The 20573-nt window shown below is 44.2% G+C and overlaps 1 protein-coding gene across 1 annotated transcript in view; it reads left to right on the top strand.

The window, feature by feature from the left end:
* Positions 1–20573, top strand: part of Su(Tpl) (Suppressor of Triplolethal) — a 266427-nt gene that overhangs the window by 64192 nt on the left and 181662 nt on the right. The window contains exon 2 of the mRNA XM_033467878.2: positions 13060–13107. Coding sequence (XP_033323769.2) covers positions 13060–13107 — 48 coding nt within the window. The remainder of the gene's footprint in view (positions 1–13059; positions 13108–20573) is intronic.

The following is a 20573-nucleotide window of genomic DNA, read 5'->3' as shown; positions in this document are numbered from 1 at the left end:
ACAAAAATGTTCCCCGAGGCACCGTTGACGAGTTATTAACGAAAAACAGCGACCAATAAGAATCGAGCTCGGCTGACGCGAGGCGGCCCAGCCAACCAGCGCACGAAGTCCAGTTCCGCTCATTGGCTCGGTCGCCTCGCGCCAGCTCAGCTCGCCTCTCATTGGTCACTGTTTTTCGTTAATAACTCGTTAACGGTGCCCCGGAGAAAATTTTTGTAAAGGAAAAAGTTGCTTCGAATGACCCGAGGAACCCGCCACTTTCGGATTGCAAGACATTTTTGGACACCTTGTAGATGAATTGTCGAGAGTTTTACTCTTAGATGGACACTCGCCTTTACTGTATGCAGACGATTGGGTCCGATAATAACGGTTTCATCGTACCTACAGCTTGCCTTACTCGACAGAGACACGATGGAACTTTGACTGTACGAACTCTCAATCGTTTTACGCGAAAAAGAATTTAGACACCGGGGTTAGGAATGATCAAGCTGTTCTGTGCCCATAAATTACGAACCACGGATAATCCGCACCCTTTCGGCATTCCGATCGTGAAGCTCGTTTTCCCGATATCCTCGTTAATCCCCTGAAAATCCTCGAACGACAGCGTAATGGCTCGCGAAGGTGACCGCGTCGAGCCACGCCCCTCCGACAATTTCTTTTCGCCCGAACACAAAACAAGGGTTCCATTAGCGCGAAGACCGAGCAAAAGCTTCTTTCCGCCGCGCCGGCTGTCGAGCGATTCGGCTCGTTGCTTTCATTCGCCGAACGGAGCGGTCGAGGACGGGGCGGGGGATCGGACGGGTCACCATCCGCAGACTAAATTCATTTCGGTCAGCCGTGTGCCACGTATAAAGAGATGCAACAATAGCGTGCGCCCGGCCCGAGGACAACGGGGAAGCCCCAGGTACGCGCGAATCTACTCAAAGAGGTCCTCGCGAGCCTTCGACCACCCTTTTCCGACCGAGGACCCCATCGCCAGGTCAATAACTGTGCGCCCCTTGGCGGCGCCTCCTTTTCTTTCTCCACCTACCCTCGCCGTACAGGCTGCTGCAAGAGCCGGCGCACATTGCGGCTTTTACCCCGAAAACGCGATTGAATAGATTTTCAGAAATCGGCAATTTATGTCCGAGTTTTTGATTTGTTTTTACGATAAATGCGTGCGCTTACGAACGGAATAAATCGCAGAATCGATTCTTCGACATTTATGAACGAAAAGTATAATTATAAAATGCATCCGTTGGATATCCAACTAATCAACAATTCGCGAACAACGAATTGGCCACTGATGCGCGGCGAATTATTCAGAAATTACAACAAATTTTGCAGCACTGCTTGGCAATCTCGATAAGAGCTGTACTGCTAATTTATACTGCTGATAAGGTAGAAGCAAAAATCTAATTAATTCAATCGTAATCTTTTTATTTCGATACGATCGTCGAAACATTTTTTTACTCCGTCGAGAACATTAATACGTTGGATCGTCAAAAGTAAGAAGCATTAATTTTTAGACAATATATTGCATTATCTACGATCTAAAATGTCAGCAATTGGAAGCTATCGATTGCAGGTTCAATTTTTAAACATTTTTCTTCCAATACAATCGCTTAGGACAGGGCTCGGAATTAAGCGCCTCTTTCGGCCCGGAGCGCATCGGTCGCGCGTGCCGGTCGCTTTACGCGCGCGCGTGCAGCATTTAGGCGATGAAAACGCGACAGTCACGGTCGGATTTGTTTCCCAATAAGGTTCCGATTAGTGCACCGTTGGAGCCCCGGATTAGTGTCATCGGACTCGTTCGCATTACTCTGGCCCGTCACTGCGAGGGATTCGATGCCCCGGCCTTAATATTCGCTCGTAAGATCAATCTGATTTCGCTAATCCGAGGTTTACGGTGCTTAATATCTCGCGAAACGAGAGTTCGTGTCGTCGGTGTCCGGATGACGCGGCGTTCCTCGGGGACAAATGGCGACCGTGATCGTTAGAACACCCTGTATACACAGTTTCGCTCGGCCGGTTCGATCAGGACTTTATCGCCTCCCACGCTATGGGTTTCTCTGGTTACCCTCTTTTCTCTGTCGAAATTGAATCTCCGGCAGCCCGCGCGGCACGGTATTAGCAATAAATTATCGCGTCTCCTCGAGACGTCCACCTAACTTATCGACCGGGGGCGAACCGCGCACCCTCTCCTACCCCGAGCCGGGGCGATATCGCGTTCCTGGCTGCCGGTACACGCCGTGGCTAATTGATCCTAATCCGTCATTCCGATAAATTATTCAGGATCGTCGGCGATCCCGTTCCAGGACCGGGATCCGCGAAAGAGGAAATCGGGGGAAATTGAGCGAGCCGGAAACGACGCGTCGACCGGGAACGGGTCGAACGAATAATTCGCCTTCCGCAAGCGGAACCGGCGGGGGCGGCGTTACACCTGTTGAATTTCGTTTTTAGAGGCTCTCGATTCATGGCCGATTGATAAATTATTCGACGGCGCCGCGGAGACGTGGGATGCGTGCATAATTTAACAGTGGATCGCCATTGATCGGGGTAGACGTGCCTCAACCCGGTCCTTTTCATGCCGTAGCCCGCGAGGGGGAGAGTTGCTTCAGCGATTCAACGATGTTTGCCTACCAAATTCTTCCGCGCTGTTACTCGAATCCGATAGCGCATCCACTGTTCCCCCGTATTATCGTTTTTATCGGTTCGAAATGATATTCGAACGATCTTCCGTCGCGTTTCTGCTACGAGCGCGTTAAACGCGCGGTCTACGTTTACGTGAAATATGAAAAACCGAGAATTAGAATAAATAATACAGTATAAGTAGACAATTATAACGTGACCAGAAAGATTTAATAATTTTTATGTAAAATAGCAGATCACAGGAAACGTAACGTTTCCATCGAGGCGCGACAAATGATTGCTGCACTGCGAATCTTTATGCCAAAAAAGGATAATTCATACGTAGTATAATCAATACAATTATAAAATTTAAAGGTATAAAATATATATATAGCGAATTTACACGAATCAAGTAAATTATTTCAATTTTCTCCCTCTCGAACCGAAAGACTGCTCACCATAAGCGAAAAACAAAAACGCCATTAGTCTTCATTAATTCGTACGTTCTCTCGCACTTGAAAATTCTGCGCGCACGATAAATCCAACGATCCGTAATCTAATGATCATACGATTTCTGTACGCGGTTGAACAACAAACGTTCGCCGAACGTTTCAATTTGCCCGACGAACAATCTGCTGGCACGCATCGGCCGATTAAATCGCCATTAGACGAGCGCAGACAGGAAAGATTATGGCATCGGCGGTTGAAATAGATTTCCTTGGCGCGTGTTGTTCCAGGTTCGCATAAGATTATCCGCGGCGCGTTAATGAACGCCGACAAAACAAGAAGATTAAGACATTCCCTCCAGCGAAGTCCGGTCCGTCAGCTTCGTGTTCTACGTCGCGAAGGATTTCATAATAAACCGGCGATGCCGAGATCGAGACGCGTAAACCGCAGAGACGCGACGTCGTCGCCCGAACTCGCTATCGTTTCTCAATCGTGAATTTTCATTCGCGCGTGAGTTTACGGAGAGCGGCCGTTCCATCGCGCGGGATCTTCCAACGTGAAATTCAATGTTTCGACAACAACGGCGATCGCTGAAACGCGTATTCTTTGTCCCTTTGTTTCGAGAACCTCTGAACCGTTGAACGCGCGCGTGTTTCGCGAATCGATCGATTCCTTGAAAAATAAAGCACCGCCGAAGATAAAGAAGACACTCCACCGCGACTTCAACAATAACCGTGCATTGTTCTATTCGCGCGATTCCGGCATGAATTGCTGGATTATTCGTGCTAGAAATCGAAAATGAAATTCCTCCTCTGTCGAGAATAATTAATAGATACCGCTACAATGATCCTTATCGCGTCGATGACGCAAGCCAGCCAATGACAAGGATGATTGATCTGTGCCAGTGATTCGAGCTCACCGACTGTCGGACAATGAGCAACGTTTGCGAACGAGGACAAAGGAACGGGCACCGTTTGCTCGGAAAAGGCCAAGAATCGCCTATTCGCCTAGGCGAAAATTGCCCGTTCGATTGGTCTGCCGTGAAAGTTAAACAACCATTTCCGTCGTACCCGAACCGCTCGTCGCGCGAACAATAGATCCCGACAGCCCTCTCCGCGCACCGAGCTGACCCCATAAACAACTTTCCGCGTTCCGGCTCAGCCGGCTTAAGGGGTTGGCCCGGAGTTAGGGGAAATTCTAGATGACCTCACCGATGACCACGGTCGGCCGCGAAACGAAATCAGCGGTCTCACGAAGGGGGAAGCAAAATACAATAATGTCTCTCCAATTGACGCTCGGATTGTCCATAGAAAAATGGGCAATTTTGGAAGAGGAGATATGATTATTCGAGCCTTGCGGTTTATTTTTATATTAGGTTGGGGAATAAGTTCGTAGCGTTTTTATATTTTCTTTTATTTTACAACGAGAGATCATTTGCTGTTTAACAAAGTGTATAATATTCGTTCGATAGAGCTCTTTCTGCTCTACGAAACTGTGCTAATCGTCTTTTTGAGTAATTTAATTTTTTATTACTTTCGAGACTTAGAAATGGAATATTCAGGAGGTAAAAAGCAACATTTTCGACACCTCTTCTTCGCTTTTCATCGAGGCCAAAAGCTGCCGAAGCAGCCCGGGACATTTGCAATGTATACGGAGAAGGTGTCATAGGCAAGTCTACGGCACGGAAATGGTTTGCGAAGTTCAAAAATGGCGATTTTGACGTCGACGACACGCCCCGCAGCGGAAGATCTTCCGAATTCGACGAAGAGCGTCTGAAAGCACTTTTGACGGAGGACGGTCACAAAACGAGTCGCGAATTGGCCGAAAAAATGAACTGCGATCATAAAACGATTCTCAATCATCTTCATTCGATGGGATTTGCCGAAAAATTGGGAGCCTGGGTGCCTCGCGAGCTTAACGAAAACAACAAAGAAAATCGCCTTCAAATTGCTTGATAAAAACGCTACGAACTTATTCCCCAACCCAATATTTGGAGCGTTAAGAAGAGAACAATGCAAATGTCTAAAGCACATTTCGAAGAGCTTTCACAGCGTTTTCAATTGGATATAATTGTCAAGAGAAGAAATATATTCTTACTTAGCTCCAATCGTTATAAATTGTCCATAATTACAAAAACGAGCCGCAAGGCACGAGCAATCGTATCTCTTCTTCCCAAATTATCCATTTTAGTGGACAATCTGAGCATCAGTAAGGGAGACGTTACTGTATCTTGCGTTAAGAAACTTTTAGCTGGCCAGGGTTTCCAGCGTAACGAAGAGAAGAAGCATATTTTGCGACGCCGACCGAGAAGCTTGGCAACGAGCTTCGAAGACGGAGACGTCTCGATAAATTAGCCACGCGCAGGGATCATGATTGTACAAATCGGTAACGGTTTAATCCAGCGTTGTGACCAATTTACTCTCCTCTTGTCGAAGGTTATTTTTATACCCGAAGTCCAGGTTCCGATAGCCGAGGCTCCGCCGTACATTCGAGCTTCGACTCGGAAATTTGAAAGTGGAACGTTTTCGTCGGGCAAACACGTCTCATTGTGGTCGCCGTACACCTGCCAGGCGATTCTTTCGCAACCGCGGTTTCGCAAGAATTCTAACGGCGAAAAAATGTTCGTTTTTGCGCGGCAACGAGCAACCGAATCGTAATTTCAACTCGGCGCCCCTCCTCGAACGACGGGATTAACCGTTCGGAGAATCGCGGAATCACTGCCGTGCTCTCCGTCGAGCGATTAAACAGCGAATAATTAAATCGATAAACGAAAGGAAACGATTCGTTTTGGCTCTGCACGTTTCTGTTGGCTCGATCGTGCATCCTCGCGAAACGAATTGTCTCTGTGATTCGACGTTACGGGCAATTAACAATCGAGTATCGGCGATGATACGAATAAGCTTAACGGGAGAACGAACTGCGCTCGGCTCTGTTATCTTTACGATGCTTTGCTCGCCGCGTGCACTTCCTTCCTGCGGATTCGTGTTACCGGATCGTAATCGTTCTTCTCCAGATAAGAAGGCATCGGTGAAAGTGCGCTGACGTGTCCCGATCAAATCCGACGGTCTGCAGCTTCGCGAAAACGTGCGGCGCGCGATTATTGGGTAAACGCAACGCTCCGCGTTTGTAAATTCCAGGGGAATTACTGCCGTCTAACAATCGCAGAATTCTTCTCGATCTTCTGCGATCGATTCGTTACATGGGAATTGTATTAAAAGCGCGCGTGGACTGCAGATCTTATGCACACGTGACAAAATTAATTGCATTGTGTTTCTGTGTTCTGTCTTTTTCTATCGTAGCGAGTTCCATTCGCTAGCAATCTGTTTTTAATGCAATTTCATGCAATCATCGCGAAAATGTGTACGTGGAATGCGAAACAATAACAACTTCGGAAGAATTTAAAAATTCACTTGCATTGTTCTCACTGGATTGAATCTTCTAGGAGAAGAAGTATGTTTTACGACATTTTTATTTCGCATATGAGAATTTATATTAAATGGAACGTAAGACGTTATTTCTACGCGCGAAGCTGGCACTGGAACCAGTTTATTCGTCAAGGAGCCGGACAGCCTTTAATTCGATGACACAAATCTTACGGGGAACGAAACTTCGGATTACTTCGTTCAACTCCGGCTTTATCATCGCGGCCGGCGAAACATGTAAAATTCGAATTCGACGCGCGCGTAATCGAGGATAACTGTCGAACGGTTATCAACGTGTAAAGATATCGCGTTTAATCGGGCCGGATCGGGTCACGCGTCGCCGTTGCCTCAGTAATATATTCATTTATGTGTCCTCCCGCCCGTCTGCCATATTCCGCGTTGCTATTTTTCTCCGGATCGCGTTTTTATTTTTCGGCCGTTGAAACTTCGTCGCCGGAGTCCGCACGATCGAGCGCGATCCGAGCAGTCTACGGGCGTTAATGTTCCACGTCGACGGCATTTAATGGTCCGGACCATGGGTCGCCTTTTGCGTCATTAATTTATTTGGTCATTCCGCGTCTGCTTGCTCCCTCGCCGCGATCCTCCGCGCGTCCCTGTTCGCTCCAGCCTCGAATCCTGTTGAATCGCGATGCTCGACCGAAACGCCGACGTGTTCGGACGTCGATTCGTTCTTAGACCATATACAGAGTGTCCCAAAAATGTCTCGCAATCCGAAAATGCAGGTTCCTTGGATCATTTGAAGCAACTTCTTCCTTTACAAAAATGTTCTCCGAGGCACCGTTAACGAGTTATCAACGAAAAACAGTGACCAATGAGAGGCGAGCTCAGCTGGCGCTAGGCGGCCAAGCCAACAGCGCCAGCGGTCGAGCGGTCGAATCCCAGCTCAGCTGGCGCGAGGCGGCCAAGCCGACGGCGCCAGCGGTCGAGCGGTCGAATCCCAGTTCCGCTGATTGGCTCGGTCGCCTCGCGCCAGCCGAGCTCGCCTCTCATTGGTCACTGTTTTTCGTTAATAACTCGCTAATGGTGCCTCGGAGAAAATGTTTGTAAAGGAAAAACTTACTTCGAATGACCCGAGGAACCCGCCACTTTCGGATTGCGAGACATTTTTGGGACACCCTGTATACGGTGTCCGTTTTATCGAAAATACATCTCGGAGACCATAAAAGATAGCGAAGAAATGTTCTTACAAAAGTCGTTTGATTTGTCGGCGCAGATTGCGTGGTTTTAGTAGCTTTCGCGTGCGTGTCGCGGTGGTCGAGATTTCAAGGTCGAGTCAACTTTTTTTAAATGGAGCAGCATGTTTTTTTATTTACAGTCTCTTAGGCGTTCGCCGAGGCAAATTCAACCGCGTATCACTTGTTATCGTTCCGGGCTCGGATAGGCAGAGATAACTGTCCGTTCTGACGTCACGTTCGGTAAAACATGATCGTTCGGAATGACGATAAGAAACAGTCCGACGAAAACTATTTCGTTTGCTAATCGATAATTTTAAATTAATGATTTACTCCGGACATCTGCACGTTGTTATTATTAATTCTTTAAAGTAGAATAAATTATGAGAAAATAATTATTGGATTGTGCGTTATCAACGTCTCGATTAATCTTTAATTCTGCGAAACTACAATTCTCGAAATATGCATATTTCATATTTACAGAATTAAATTTATTTTCTGAAAGTTGGTTATTTGGTTTTTCTTCCTAATTCAGATTGCGCACAATAATGGACAATTTTCGTATCTGGTCGACTAATTTTCTCTTACGGGTTTAAAATTTTTAAGAAACATCAGGCGATTCCTATGAATCGATTCTACGCATGGAAACAATTTAAAAAATTGCATATATAACAGTAAAAGTACATATGTGTTCGACATATATATATATATGTCTGAGAATATATGCATTTTCACGACCACCATGGCGGAGCATTCGACCGGAGGAGATTTAATGGCGACACGGCGGCATTAGTTTTGAAGGACATCGATCGAGAATGTTAGAGATTCGTGCTGCAACGGCAGATGCAATGTTCGCTGTATCTGCGCGTGTTCGATCGTTTTCACACGTCTTGCACGTTTATGAAGTGTTGCAATAGGAATCTCGGATAAGTAATTGACGCTTGGATCCCGTTCTCATGGACAGACCTGGGCACATTTGAAATGACGTTGTTTGAAATTTCAAATAACAAGTCATTCCGTTTCATAATTATTTCAGACAATTGTGAAATGCTTCTTGGATATTATCCTATGATCTAATATTGGCTGCGATCTAATATTAACTGTGATCTAATTGATAGCTACGATTGTATGTCTGGTTTATTCTGACATCCTCATGACGTTGACATTTCTGCAAGATTAAAAGGACCGATCTATGTTAAATAATTATCCAATGACGAGACATATTTTTCTGAAGATTGTTTTCTTTCGACGTTTTTTTTCAATATTAGATATATAACTCTTATATAAACTTCTTAAGAAAAGATCTCGCAGAGAGCAAATTGTAGTAAAGAGATTTTCTCGAATAAAATCGTTTCAAAGCAAATCGATGTAAAAGTTTCAAAAATCTTTCCGTTGCACATTATTTCGCGGACTGTTTCTTTGGTCATATTCGAAATAAAAAATAATGAAATGATTCATTATTTGAGATCGCTATTATTTCAAATGAATTGGTATTATTTGTAAACTACAAAACTACAGGAAAACACAGAAAACAGTCGCAACTTTACGTAAGAAAAAATATTTGTTGCATCTATTGCAATAAGCCGGAGTTACTTGGAGGCTTCACTCTTTGTTTAATAATTTGAATCGGTCGAGAGTACTGTATCGATATTATTAAATATTTCGAATCGTTCGACAATTCTACAATTCGAGTTACAGGTACTTGTTTCTCTGGTAAATGCATAAAATCCGCAGTCGATTAACAAAAATCGACACGTCGATTTTTACGCATTGAGACAAGTGTTCGAAATCGTCTTCGAAATACCAAAGGACAGCAAACGGTGTAAGAAGTTTTATCATGGAAAGAGAATTTCATTGTTTCTCGGTTATCGACGTATCGATCAGCCGTTGATCGAGTGGGCGGTGCTGAATGATTTCTAGACACAGGTTATTCGTGACCGACTATTAGATCGCAGACGATCCGCGGCAGTGAAAGGGTCAATTTTCTCTGTCTTGGCAATGATCGCCGGAAGCGCAATCGATCATCAGTGATATCATCGATCGTGGCACATCTCGTTTTTACGAACCTCGTTCGTCGTGCTCGGTGATCAAAGGCACACGAAGCTTTTACCGGCGACTTTCCCTTTTCAAACGATCGCGTCCGCGTATTGCACTCGCGCGTGCACACGAAATCGCGTTACCAGCAACGCAAAAAAAATAAATAAATAAAAGAAAGAAAAACTCGTAGAAATATATTACGTCGCGCGAGATCGTGCACGTTTGATTTCTCGCGCGGCAAAAAACTCGGGCGCGATATCAAGGAAAACTCATCTTTCCGAGACACGTTTCGCGATCGCCAACGAGAGCTCGTTTTATCGCGGCCGGCCAACCGGAAGCGGAGCGGGATCGCGATAAACCGCGCGTACAAACGCTTCGAATTACCACGGTCACGATTTCTAAAAGATGATCGCTCCCGATAATTGCTTCTCCCACTGTTTTCGGTCGGTTTTCGACCGTGTTTCCCTAGAATTCGCCGTTCCCGATTCAAACGGTTACGCAAGATCGCCGGCGATCCAATGTCTCGGATACGATCCCGCGAGAAGTTAAGTGCGTTACGCGCGCGGCAAAAAAAGAACCGTGTCGCAACAGGGTATAATATTTTTCACGGTGAATTAGAAAGCCCGCAACCTTTCGATCGAGTGTTGATTAATGATGTTCGGCGTCGTGGATCGATCTATCATGAATTCGTGATCTCGGGGCCGTCGTAAATCGGTAATGACGCGCGCGGAGAGCTGCTTTTTCGACAATAGCAAACAATGCAACGGCTGGCCGATAGACAGTAATGTCTCCCTTACTGACGCTCAGATTGTCCACTAAAATGGAGAATTCGGGAAGAGGAGATACGATGCGGTTCATTTTTCTAGTTTTCGTATTGTCGATAACTATAAGAACGAGTTGCAAGGCTCGAATAATTGTATCTCGTCTTCCCAAATTATCCATTTTAGTGGACAATCCGAGCGTCAGTAAGGGAGCGGCTCGTTTTTGTAATTATGGACAATTTATAACTATAAAAATAAACCGCAAGGCTCGAACAATCGTATCTCCTCTTCCCAAATTGTCCATTTTTGTGCGCAATCTGGGCGTCAATTGGAGAGACATTACTATACTTTCTCAGCGTGCGGACAAGCTTTTACGCGTTTCGAGAAGAAATGGGCAGGGCAACGTATTGCGCGAAAACTCGTAATCTAGGCATTAGCATCTTATCGCAATAACACTCGCAATTAGTTAGTTTTGCTAAACAGCATTCGACAGTCGTGTAACATTCGCAAACAAATGTATATGCAACGTGAATTCGACTAGTATTTGCAAACTTCGGATAAGTTGAAAGAGTGCGCACTCGGTGTCCCAGCGTTTTAATTTCCATTTCATCGACTGCAAGAAAGGATTCCCCGCGGTTCGGCTGGATTTCTCGCTGGATTAGCAGCGAAAGTGTTAAAACGACGGACGCCGTTTGATTTTCTGTTTGCGAATTTTAAAACGACGGGAACGCTCGTTCGAACGCGCGCGTTGTTGTTTGTTATCGATCCGATGCCGGGGAATTTCACGAGACCAGTTGCTGCGCGACCGTCTCCGTTATCTCGAAGCTTATCGCCGAATTGTATGCACGTGATGATACGCGCGGGTCGATAGGGCAACAGCGAGAACACTGGCGCGAGCACGCGCGTGGAAAGCGCGAGAGCGGTTTTCTTTTTTCTCGGCTGAATGAGACCTGAATTTTCTGCCGGCTAGAGAGTGCCAACGCGTGTTATGCAAATACCGCGGTCACTCGCCGATTTCTTCTCGTTAACTTGGTATCGTTAACGAGCCTTTTCTCTGGGCCGATTCGAAAACCTCGAAACAGAGGAATTTGTTCCGAGCAACGAACCAGGCAAATCGCCGGAGAACTTCGTCGATGGATTTTATTCCCGAAGGATCATGATACGATACAATAGACGGAGGATGTTCGCGTAAATTTCAATCCACAGAAATCAGAACGTGAAATGAAGTAAAATTTAATAGAGAATATCAAAAGTATACATCCCAAAAATGTCTCGCAATCCGAAAGTGGCGGGTTCCTCAGGTCATTTGAAGCAACTTCTTCCTTTATAAAAATGTTCTCCGGGGCACCGTTAACGAGTTATTAACGAAAAACAGTGACCAATGAGAGGCGAGCTCGGCTGGCGCGAGGCGACCGAGCCAATGAGCGGAACTGGACTTCGTGCGCTGGTTGGCTCGGCCGCCTCGCGCCAGCTGAGCTGGGATTCGACCGCTCGACCGCTGGCGCCGTTGGCTCGGCCACCTCGCGGCAGCTGATCTCGCCTCTCATTGGTCACTGTTTTTCCTTAATAATTCGTTAACGATGCCTCGGAGAAAATTTTTGTAAAGGCAGAAGTTGCTTCAAATGACCCGAGGAACCCGCCACTTTCGGATTGCGAGACATTTTTGGGACACCTTGTTCGTCTTAACCAGTTGGCTGGATCTCACGAGTGTACTCGTCAAATTTTGATATTCGTTATTAAATTGTATACTTTATAAAAGTTTCGCGTTTAAAGAAAATACGAAGAAAATCGAACATTCGAATACGGTATAATTACGGTAATTTGCACGCTTCTCAAAGAAATTGCAATAGCTGAATGGTTGAAGGATATCCGATCTGTTAACACGAAACCTGCCGAGCGGTAAAATTGGATCGCCTCGCGTTATCTTATCAGAATGACAGTCATCTTACCGTTTTTTATCTACAATATACCTTACAATTAAAACATGTATTCAATCATCTCCTGTGAAAGAATCGTTGCAAGATCAACAATCTTAAAATAGAAGACGCGAAACCGGTCGAAACGACCGTCATGGTAGGTTTAGCGTTCAGCATTTATAAAATTCAATGGCCATTTGTATCCTTCTGCCATCTAACAGCGTAAAAGCAAGCGCGTATACCCTAATGGCTTCTGTGTAAAATGCAGACTAATAAATAAAACTCATCACCGAAACTTCCGTTCAACGATGCGGAGTAATTAGCTCGCTCGTATGTAATTGCGAAGTGATTTCTATTTTTATCATTTTAGATGAATGAGCAGAAATTACATTGTCATTAGTAGTTTTTTAGTTCACGGATTCGTTTAGCCCATTTTCATCGTGCAGCCGAGGCCGAGTTGATTAGATCCCCGGTTTAATGTCCTTCAGCGGTTCTCATTTTCGCCGGTGTTACGTTAAATCGGCGCGAAAGTGTCCGGCGAAAGAAGCGTCGAGCGTTTTGTTTTCTCGCGATGTTTCCCGCGTGCGACGCGAAATCGAAACTCTCCCGTAACAGTCTCTACGACACGTGGATTCCGATGATGCTCATTTGGAATTTGTTGTTTCTGTTGCAGAACAAAACCAGCCAGAACCCTACTATACAGTTCCTAGGAAACGAAGGGGTAAGTGGAAAATCACTTTCTATCGTTTGTACATTCACGTCGAGTACGCATCCGCGACATGCCCAGGCTTTCGTGCGTTTAATTGTTAATAGCCGACAACGATGCGCCGAAGACTAATACATATATACCGGTCGGACGATAACCGGCAAGTTCGTGATTAGTAACGCAAATTAGGAACGGGCACATAATTGCTCCTTCCTGCGATAACGAAGTGCGTACGTCGCTCCGGTTCTCACGTAAAAGGAAGAAATTTCCGGGAACTGCGAGATCCTTAACGCGGTTAAGAATCGTTATCGTTGGCCTGTTGCATGTTCAACCGTCGTTTTTTAGCATTGTAAATTAGGATGTCCGCTGTCTTCCGGCGTTTTCCCGACTTCGTTTTACAAGACCGCCTAAATAACGTCGCGCAACGTCCATTATTTCTCGTAGATTATTCTTTAATTGTTATCACCCTCGTTTACAACGTCGAGACGACGCCTGGCTACCGTTCGCCAACGATATGCATGCAGCCTTGACGTCACACGTGTCTGTCCGAGCGGTCGAACTAGTTGCAATTACGCGAATTCCGCGAAACTTTATCGGTGAATTAATTATCTGATACGCGAAAAAAGAAGCGGTCGACGGTTTAAACTATTCGAAATTGCCTTTCGAACGGGGAAATCTGAAACGCATAGGTCACAGGTGCACGTCAGGTTACCGTCGGCACTCTTCTCATATTTCTCTGCCGGACCAGTAGAAAACAGGATCATTGGTTGCGGCGGAAAGCAAAGTTTAACGCGAAGATTACCGTGCCGGATCGAACGACTGATTTCTCGTTTCTTATTTTCAAATTCTTGGAGTTGTAAGGTCTGTTTCACAAGAAATGATCGAATCCGATATTAATCCAAGTACGTGTACGTTATGATGAAAATGGTGAAAAGTCTAATTAAACTCAGTCTGGCCGTGCGTACGAGGCAACGCACGTCGATAATAATTAGTAGACCGCGGATCTTTGTGCGGAATAGAGATTGTCTGCGTTCGCTGCAAGAAACTGGAGTCGCTTAGCGATTTTTATATTCTTTTTTAACGACTTTAACACGTCGAAACCGGTGTATTGGTATCCGTGAGATATTTAAATCTTGCCTCTGTCTTAAATTGCAGCTACTCATTTTCCCCATAAATGCAACGAAACCGCAATTTTTAGAAATCGGTGTTCGGTAGATTTACTGTTAAGATTGCAATCTAGGATTAGGTGACAGGTTTTGGACATCAAAGTTTCATACGTAAAAGAATCGCATTATTTTGGCCAAAATTCGGTTTTTTAACCCATTGACTGCCAACTACGAGATATCTCGTAGTGGATGCTGCAACTTTAGATTGGCTACAAATGGCTATTTGAGTTAGGAACTATTAGAAAGGATGAATGAAAAATGTATATAGCGTAGAGAACGTATTGATTATCAATAAAAAAATACTGTAAATGCCATTGCAATATTATATCGGTAACTTAATATTATTATATCTTGTAAAACTTCTTGTTTTCTTTCAAATAAAACCATGGCACCCAGGGCAAGACGCGCTAAATTTGCGTGGTAGTCAATGGGTTAAATCAATCTAAAGATCATGCCGAAGATGCAAACTGTTCGTTGAAGTATCACGCGAGCGACCGTAGCAGCACGATTTTTCCAGCTGAACGAAAGAAATCTTTCGCAAGAACCTCGATCTACGTTCAAGCGTGGAATCGTTCCGAGAAATTTGAAAATTCAGAAGATCCTTCGATCACGCACGCGTCGGGATAAAAAAGATCGGCCTCGGGATCCGCAGCTGATCGTCACGTGGATCCGTGCCTCCCGCGATTTCCGTGAACTGCCGTTTAGCACGTGTGACGTCGGCGAAGACAGAGAGGCGGGCGCCGTTCTCGGAAGCATTCTGTCGCGATTTGTTGCGGGATGCCTTCACGATTTGTTATGGAAACCTCGTTACTCGTCCTGCGTGCAACTCGAAAGTGTAAACTGCCGAAGCTTCCGCGTGTGATGCAACGCGGCCTCGCGTACGTTCCTTGCTCGGGCAACGCTATCGCGGCAAGCAATCGATAAAAAAGAATCGTTTCGACGATTGCGAAAACGGTCTAAATAACCCATTTGCATCGACGTTCGAATCCGTTTTGCTCGCTGAAACGCGCGACACACGCGAGTGAAAATGCGTTCGCAGTTCGTTTCGGTTGCTTTCGGCTCTGTGAAATTAAGTCGAGATAGTCCTTTGACCTCTTAGCTGCGGATCATAAGAAAATGGGAATTTTACGTCTCACAATGAAAATATACTCCTTCTATGATTTAGGTTAAAATGCTTGTGAAACATATTCATAAATTTCGCACGTTTTAGAATAATTTTCGAAAACTTGCCGACGAAACCGCACCCAGTATTGATCGACAAAACGCATACAAAATTGATCTTAAAAATAGATCGACGCTGCTAAGTGGTTAAAGGAATTCTTTTGCTAAATATCAATTTGGAAGATCTTAATTTACGAATTAAGTTATTATTATTATTATTATTATTATTATTATTATTATTATTATTATATATTATATTATATTATATTATATTATATTATATTATATTATACATCATAATATATTATATATTATTTATTATTTATTAACGATCTTTATAAGCCCTTTTATAGCACAAGCTTATCGTACATCGATCGATATAAAATTTGAGACGCTGTACACGTTGGACGTGTAATTGATATAAAATTATTCACGATTAGCGCAGAGTGCAGAGATGCATAAAGATCTAAGAGACAGCAGAGAAATATCAGATTTGAATGGTCCCTCGGTTCGTTCGCAGTTCTAGTCCATTCCAGTTACACAATTTTGAAACCCTAGCGAGGTTCCGTTCCTATCGATACGAAAGAATTCGATGTTACGTGGCGACTTACCGGACGGTACTCTCGGCTCAAAAAGTTCTAAGTTCCAGAACCAAATTGCTGTGGTAATAGAAATATTTCTCTAACGATACCGCGCTGTTATCCTTTTGTCGTGCCAATTCGAGACAGTGTTCTGCGCATCGTTTTGCAACTTGCAAACGATACGAGCAACTTTGCCGCAATTTTGTCTCATTTCCGACGAGACAGTTTCGACATTTAAGCGTTCACTTTTGTCATTGCTTTTGCCCTACCCCAAGGGACAAATTACTCCGGGACAATGAAGAACGGGGTGCGAATTAACGACGAATGTGTCATTTAAGGAATTGTCGGCGGCTAAAAGCGTTAATCCGAACTCTTATCTTCTGTCGCACCTGCGCAACCACGATTCGCTTAGGTTTTATAGGAACGATCGCAACCATTTACGCGATTAAAGTACGGCTAAAAATTTCGCTCGACCGTTGAATCCTCTCAAGCCAAACCTCGTGAAAAACAAATCTAATTATCCTTCTTGGGTAATACGCGGGCACGCGCGCGCGCGCGCGATGTCCGTCTCTCGCAGTGGCCGCTGACAGCAAAGAAATCAGTGCCGATCACACGTGACCAGGTTGAAAACAGAGTTGGGCAATAAGTAATCTGATTAATGACTAACTGTTACGACCAACGCGAAATCATGTTTATGATTAATGATTGCGATTACTAAAGTAATCGAGTAGTCATGATTAATGAATAACTTTAAGTAATCAAATACGCGTGATTAATGTATATAACTTTAAGTAATCGAGCAGTCGTGATTAATGAATAACTTAAGTAATCGAAGCAAATGTAACCGTTGGGTCACGATTACTTTTTCTAAGTTATGATCAAATGAAGGAACTTGGTATTACGAAGTTGATAATGATTCTGAAAAAATAATAAAAATCGTAAGATAATAATTTTCATAATAATTAAAATAATTCATTTTAAAACATATGTTGATTTTTAATAGAATTATGACCAACGTATGTCGATTTTTAATAGAACTATGACCAACATATGTCGATTTTTAATAGAACTATGACCAACATATGTCGATTTTTAATAGAATTATGACCAACGTATGTCGATTTTTAATAGAACTATGACCAACATATGTCGATTTTTAATAGAATTATGACCAACATATGTCGATTTTTAATAGAATTATGAACAACATATATTTCAATTAACCAACATAGTCTTAAAAAAATGATCCAAGTTTTCCTATATGTAGCAATGAAATCTTAAACGAGTTAAATTGACTCGCTCCGGCGATCCGGGGTTAAAAGTCAGCACCCTCGACCAATCGCGGCGTAACAAACTTTCCTTTTCCGCAAGAAATGTGGAAAAAAAGAAGAACGTCTGCGATCCCGCGGCTTGGGTAATCCTGCGATCCATCGCTGCGGCGAACCTATTAGCCGAAGCCTGTCCGCTGTGTATCTACCATAGGATAGGTTAAAGGTCGCAGATAGAGGGCAAGTGTTCCGGCGAAGACGCGTCGGGAAAATGATCGAGAGTGAGAGGTGAAGCGACCCGTCATCGGAGCACACGATCGCGATCGATCGGATACAGGTTCGCGCGCGGCCGGTCTCGTGTTACACGGCCGAAAGAGATCTTTTTCGCGTCGGGATCGAGGGATCGAGGGATCGGCGCCGATACTGCGCCTGCTCGTAGACGTGGCGTAGCACGGCGCCGCGTAACCGAAGGTTTCTACTACGGTGAAGGCGATCGAGGTCGTTCGAGCAAGGTTATACACCATTTTCTCCCGTTGCTCGGTTCGCCCGCTCGCGAGCACTCGTCCGAGATACCGTCGCTCGAATCGAAGCGAATCGAATCGCGAACGGCGGTCCTTGACGATTCCCGCGACAGCGGAGACGCCGCCGATTTTTCGAGGGTCAGCCGCCTGGCATCGGATTTTGCGGCCACAGTAATGTCTCTCTAATTGACGTTCAGGTTGTCCACAAAAATGAACAATTCGGGAAGAGGAGATACGATTGTTCGATATTGCGGTTCATTTTTATAGTCACGAATTGTCAACAACTATAAAAAGGAGCTGCAAGGCTCGAATAATCGTATCTCCTCTTTCCAAATTATCCACTTTTGTGCACAATCTGAGCGCGAATTAGGGAAAAATTACTGTATAGTAAATTCTCCGTAATTGACGCTCAGCTGGGAAGCGAAAATGGACAATTTGGGAAAAGCAGGCACGATTATTCGAGCTGAGTCGAACCGCAAGAATCGAATAATCGTCTCTCTTCTCCCTAAATTGTCCACTTTTGTGCGCAATCTGAGCGCGAATTAGGGAAAAATTACTGTATAGTAAATTCTCCGTATTTGACGCTCATCTGGGAAACGAAAATAAACAATTTGGGAAAAGCAGACGCGATTATTCGAGCTTTGCAGCTCGTTTTTATAGTTGTTGACAATCCGTGACTATAAAATTGAACCGCAAGAATAGAATAATCGTCTCTCTTCTCCCCAAATTGCCCATTTTTGTGCGCATATCGTGCACAGCGATTCGACGCAGCTTCCGAAAATTACCGTTCGAGGCTCTTGCGCGTCGATTCCGTCTGAAACAGTTACGAAGAACCGAGGCGATCTCGTTGCTGTTGCGAGCAACAATGGTTTTGTCTCGCATCGGTTTCGGTTTTGGTTTTTCAGTGCGAGTGCGGGAACCGAAACCGATATCATAACTGTTTTAAACCCGTGATTCCACCTCAATGTCGGTTTTCAGTTCATTCTAGAGACCGTTCGTCCACGAGCATCGTTGCAACACGCGCTGTTTCGAAAGAGACTCCTCCTTTCTTCTCGCATCATCGTGCTTCCCCGATGTTATCTCGTCGAGCCAGATCTATCGCAATCTTTCTCGAACTTGGAAATCGATTTATCAATATAGACAGCTCTCCGGGAAACCTTCGAAGGAAATTGATTGTAGCCGGGAGATAAGAGACGCTTTGTCTTTCATTGTTCCACGTTCGTTTCCGTTATTCGCAATGTTTCACGGGTTCTTACCGTGTCGCAATTCTCGTCTTTCTCGTTATTCACGATTCGCGGTAAATTCTTTCCGATTTCCGCTCCTCAAAATCTTGTGAACGAAAATGGACGATTTTGGAAGAGGAGGTACGATCATTCGAGCCTCGCGGCTCGTTTTTATAGCCGCAGTTCGTCGACAACTATAAAAGCGAGTCTCCTCCTTCAAGATTGTCCAGTTTTGTTTGTAATTTGAGGGACAATCGTAAAGAATTCTCTTTTTGACTGTACATCCTCTCCAAAATTATTTGGACGGTCGCTTAATTATTTCGTTTCGTTTCGTTTCGTTTCATTTCATTTTATTTTATTTTTTACATTTATTCACAACAATTTCCTGTCGCCTTTACTAATTCATCTAATAAATTATCTTGCTCCGCAAGTGTCCCAATACTTTCGAAGGGTAGCGTACTTGCACGCTCAACTGTAAATGTGATCGCCGCGTTATCGTAGCTGATCCTACGTACTGTATAATTTTACGTTAATCGATCTATTTTTGGCCATGTAAATCGGTAATCTTCTAACCAGTTGCGACCAGTTTCTAACCGCACGCAGAATGTCAAACCGTTATGACACGTATTTCTTTTCACGTTAAACCGGATTAACTTTCGGAGTTCGGACGGAGTTACTTTCATTTCCATTGCTTCGTGTTACCACGACGCGTGAATCTTGGCTGTCGACTGATATTGCCAACAGTAAAGATCCTTCTTTTTCTTAGAAATATATATAACATATACATACATATATATGTTTCTAAGAAAAAGAAGGATCTTTACTGTTGGCAATATCAGTCGACAGCCAATATATATAACTAGATTCGAAGGAAAACACGCTTCTTATTCCACAATTATCGAAATTAAAAAGACACGTCCACCGGAAACCATTCGATGAATTTATTTTCGTTCCAGCATATATTAATATAAAAATCGGAGGAGATCTAAATAAATTCAACGCTGTAATTTGTATAACGCGACACAGACGAGTCGGTTTCAACGCCCTGTACAGTTAGCGTCGACCGAAGAGGATTTTTTTATAAGACGTACGAACGCGATCGTAGCGAAACGAATGGGTTCGGCGAAGTTCTTAAAAAATTTGAGTCACGAATACTTTTTCCGCTCAAGAAATAATAAAAGAATCTGTACATTCGCAGACGTCTCGATCTGATTGCGAGTTTATTCGATTAAACGAGAGGAAACGGATCATAAAACATTACTGTTTTTAAAGGATTATCTGATGAACGCAGATCTCGATGCGTAAAGATAATTGTCTGCGCCAATTGCGCCAAGTAGAAAGTTCTTCCTTTCTTCAATAATTTCAATACATCGAATTCTTTTAATCTTGCTGCTATATTAACTCCAATCGATTCTATCATAAAAATTCACTGTCCGATGACGTTGCATCCAAGATAATAATTTAACCAGTTAACTGTAGCGCCTCCATTTGTTAGTTTGGCGCCTGTATGTGGCGCGAGAATCGAGCGACGACGAGTACACTCGTCGAACACGATGTAAGT

This window comes from Megalopta genalis, chromosome 4, assembly GCF_051020955.1.
Source record: "Megalopta genalis isolate 19385.01 chromosome 4, iyMegGena1_principal, whole genome shotgun sequence".
Taxonomy (NCBI): Eukaryota; Metazoa; Arthropoda; class Insecta; order Hymenoptera; family Halictidae; genus Megalopta; species Megalopta genalis.
Note: the sequence above shows the minus strand (reverse complement) of the source record. Positions and strands in the feature narration are given on the sequence as shown.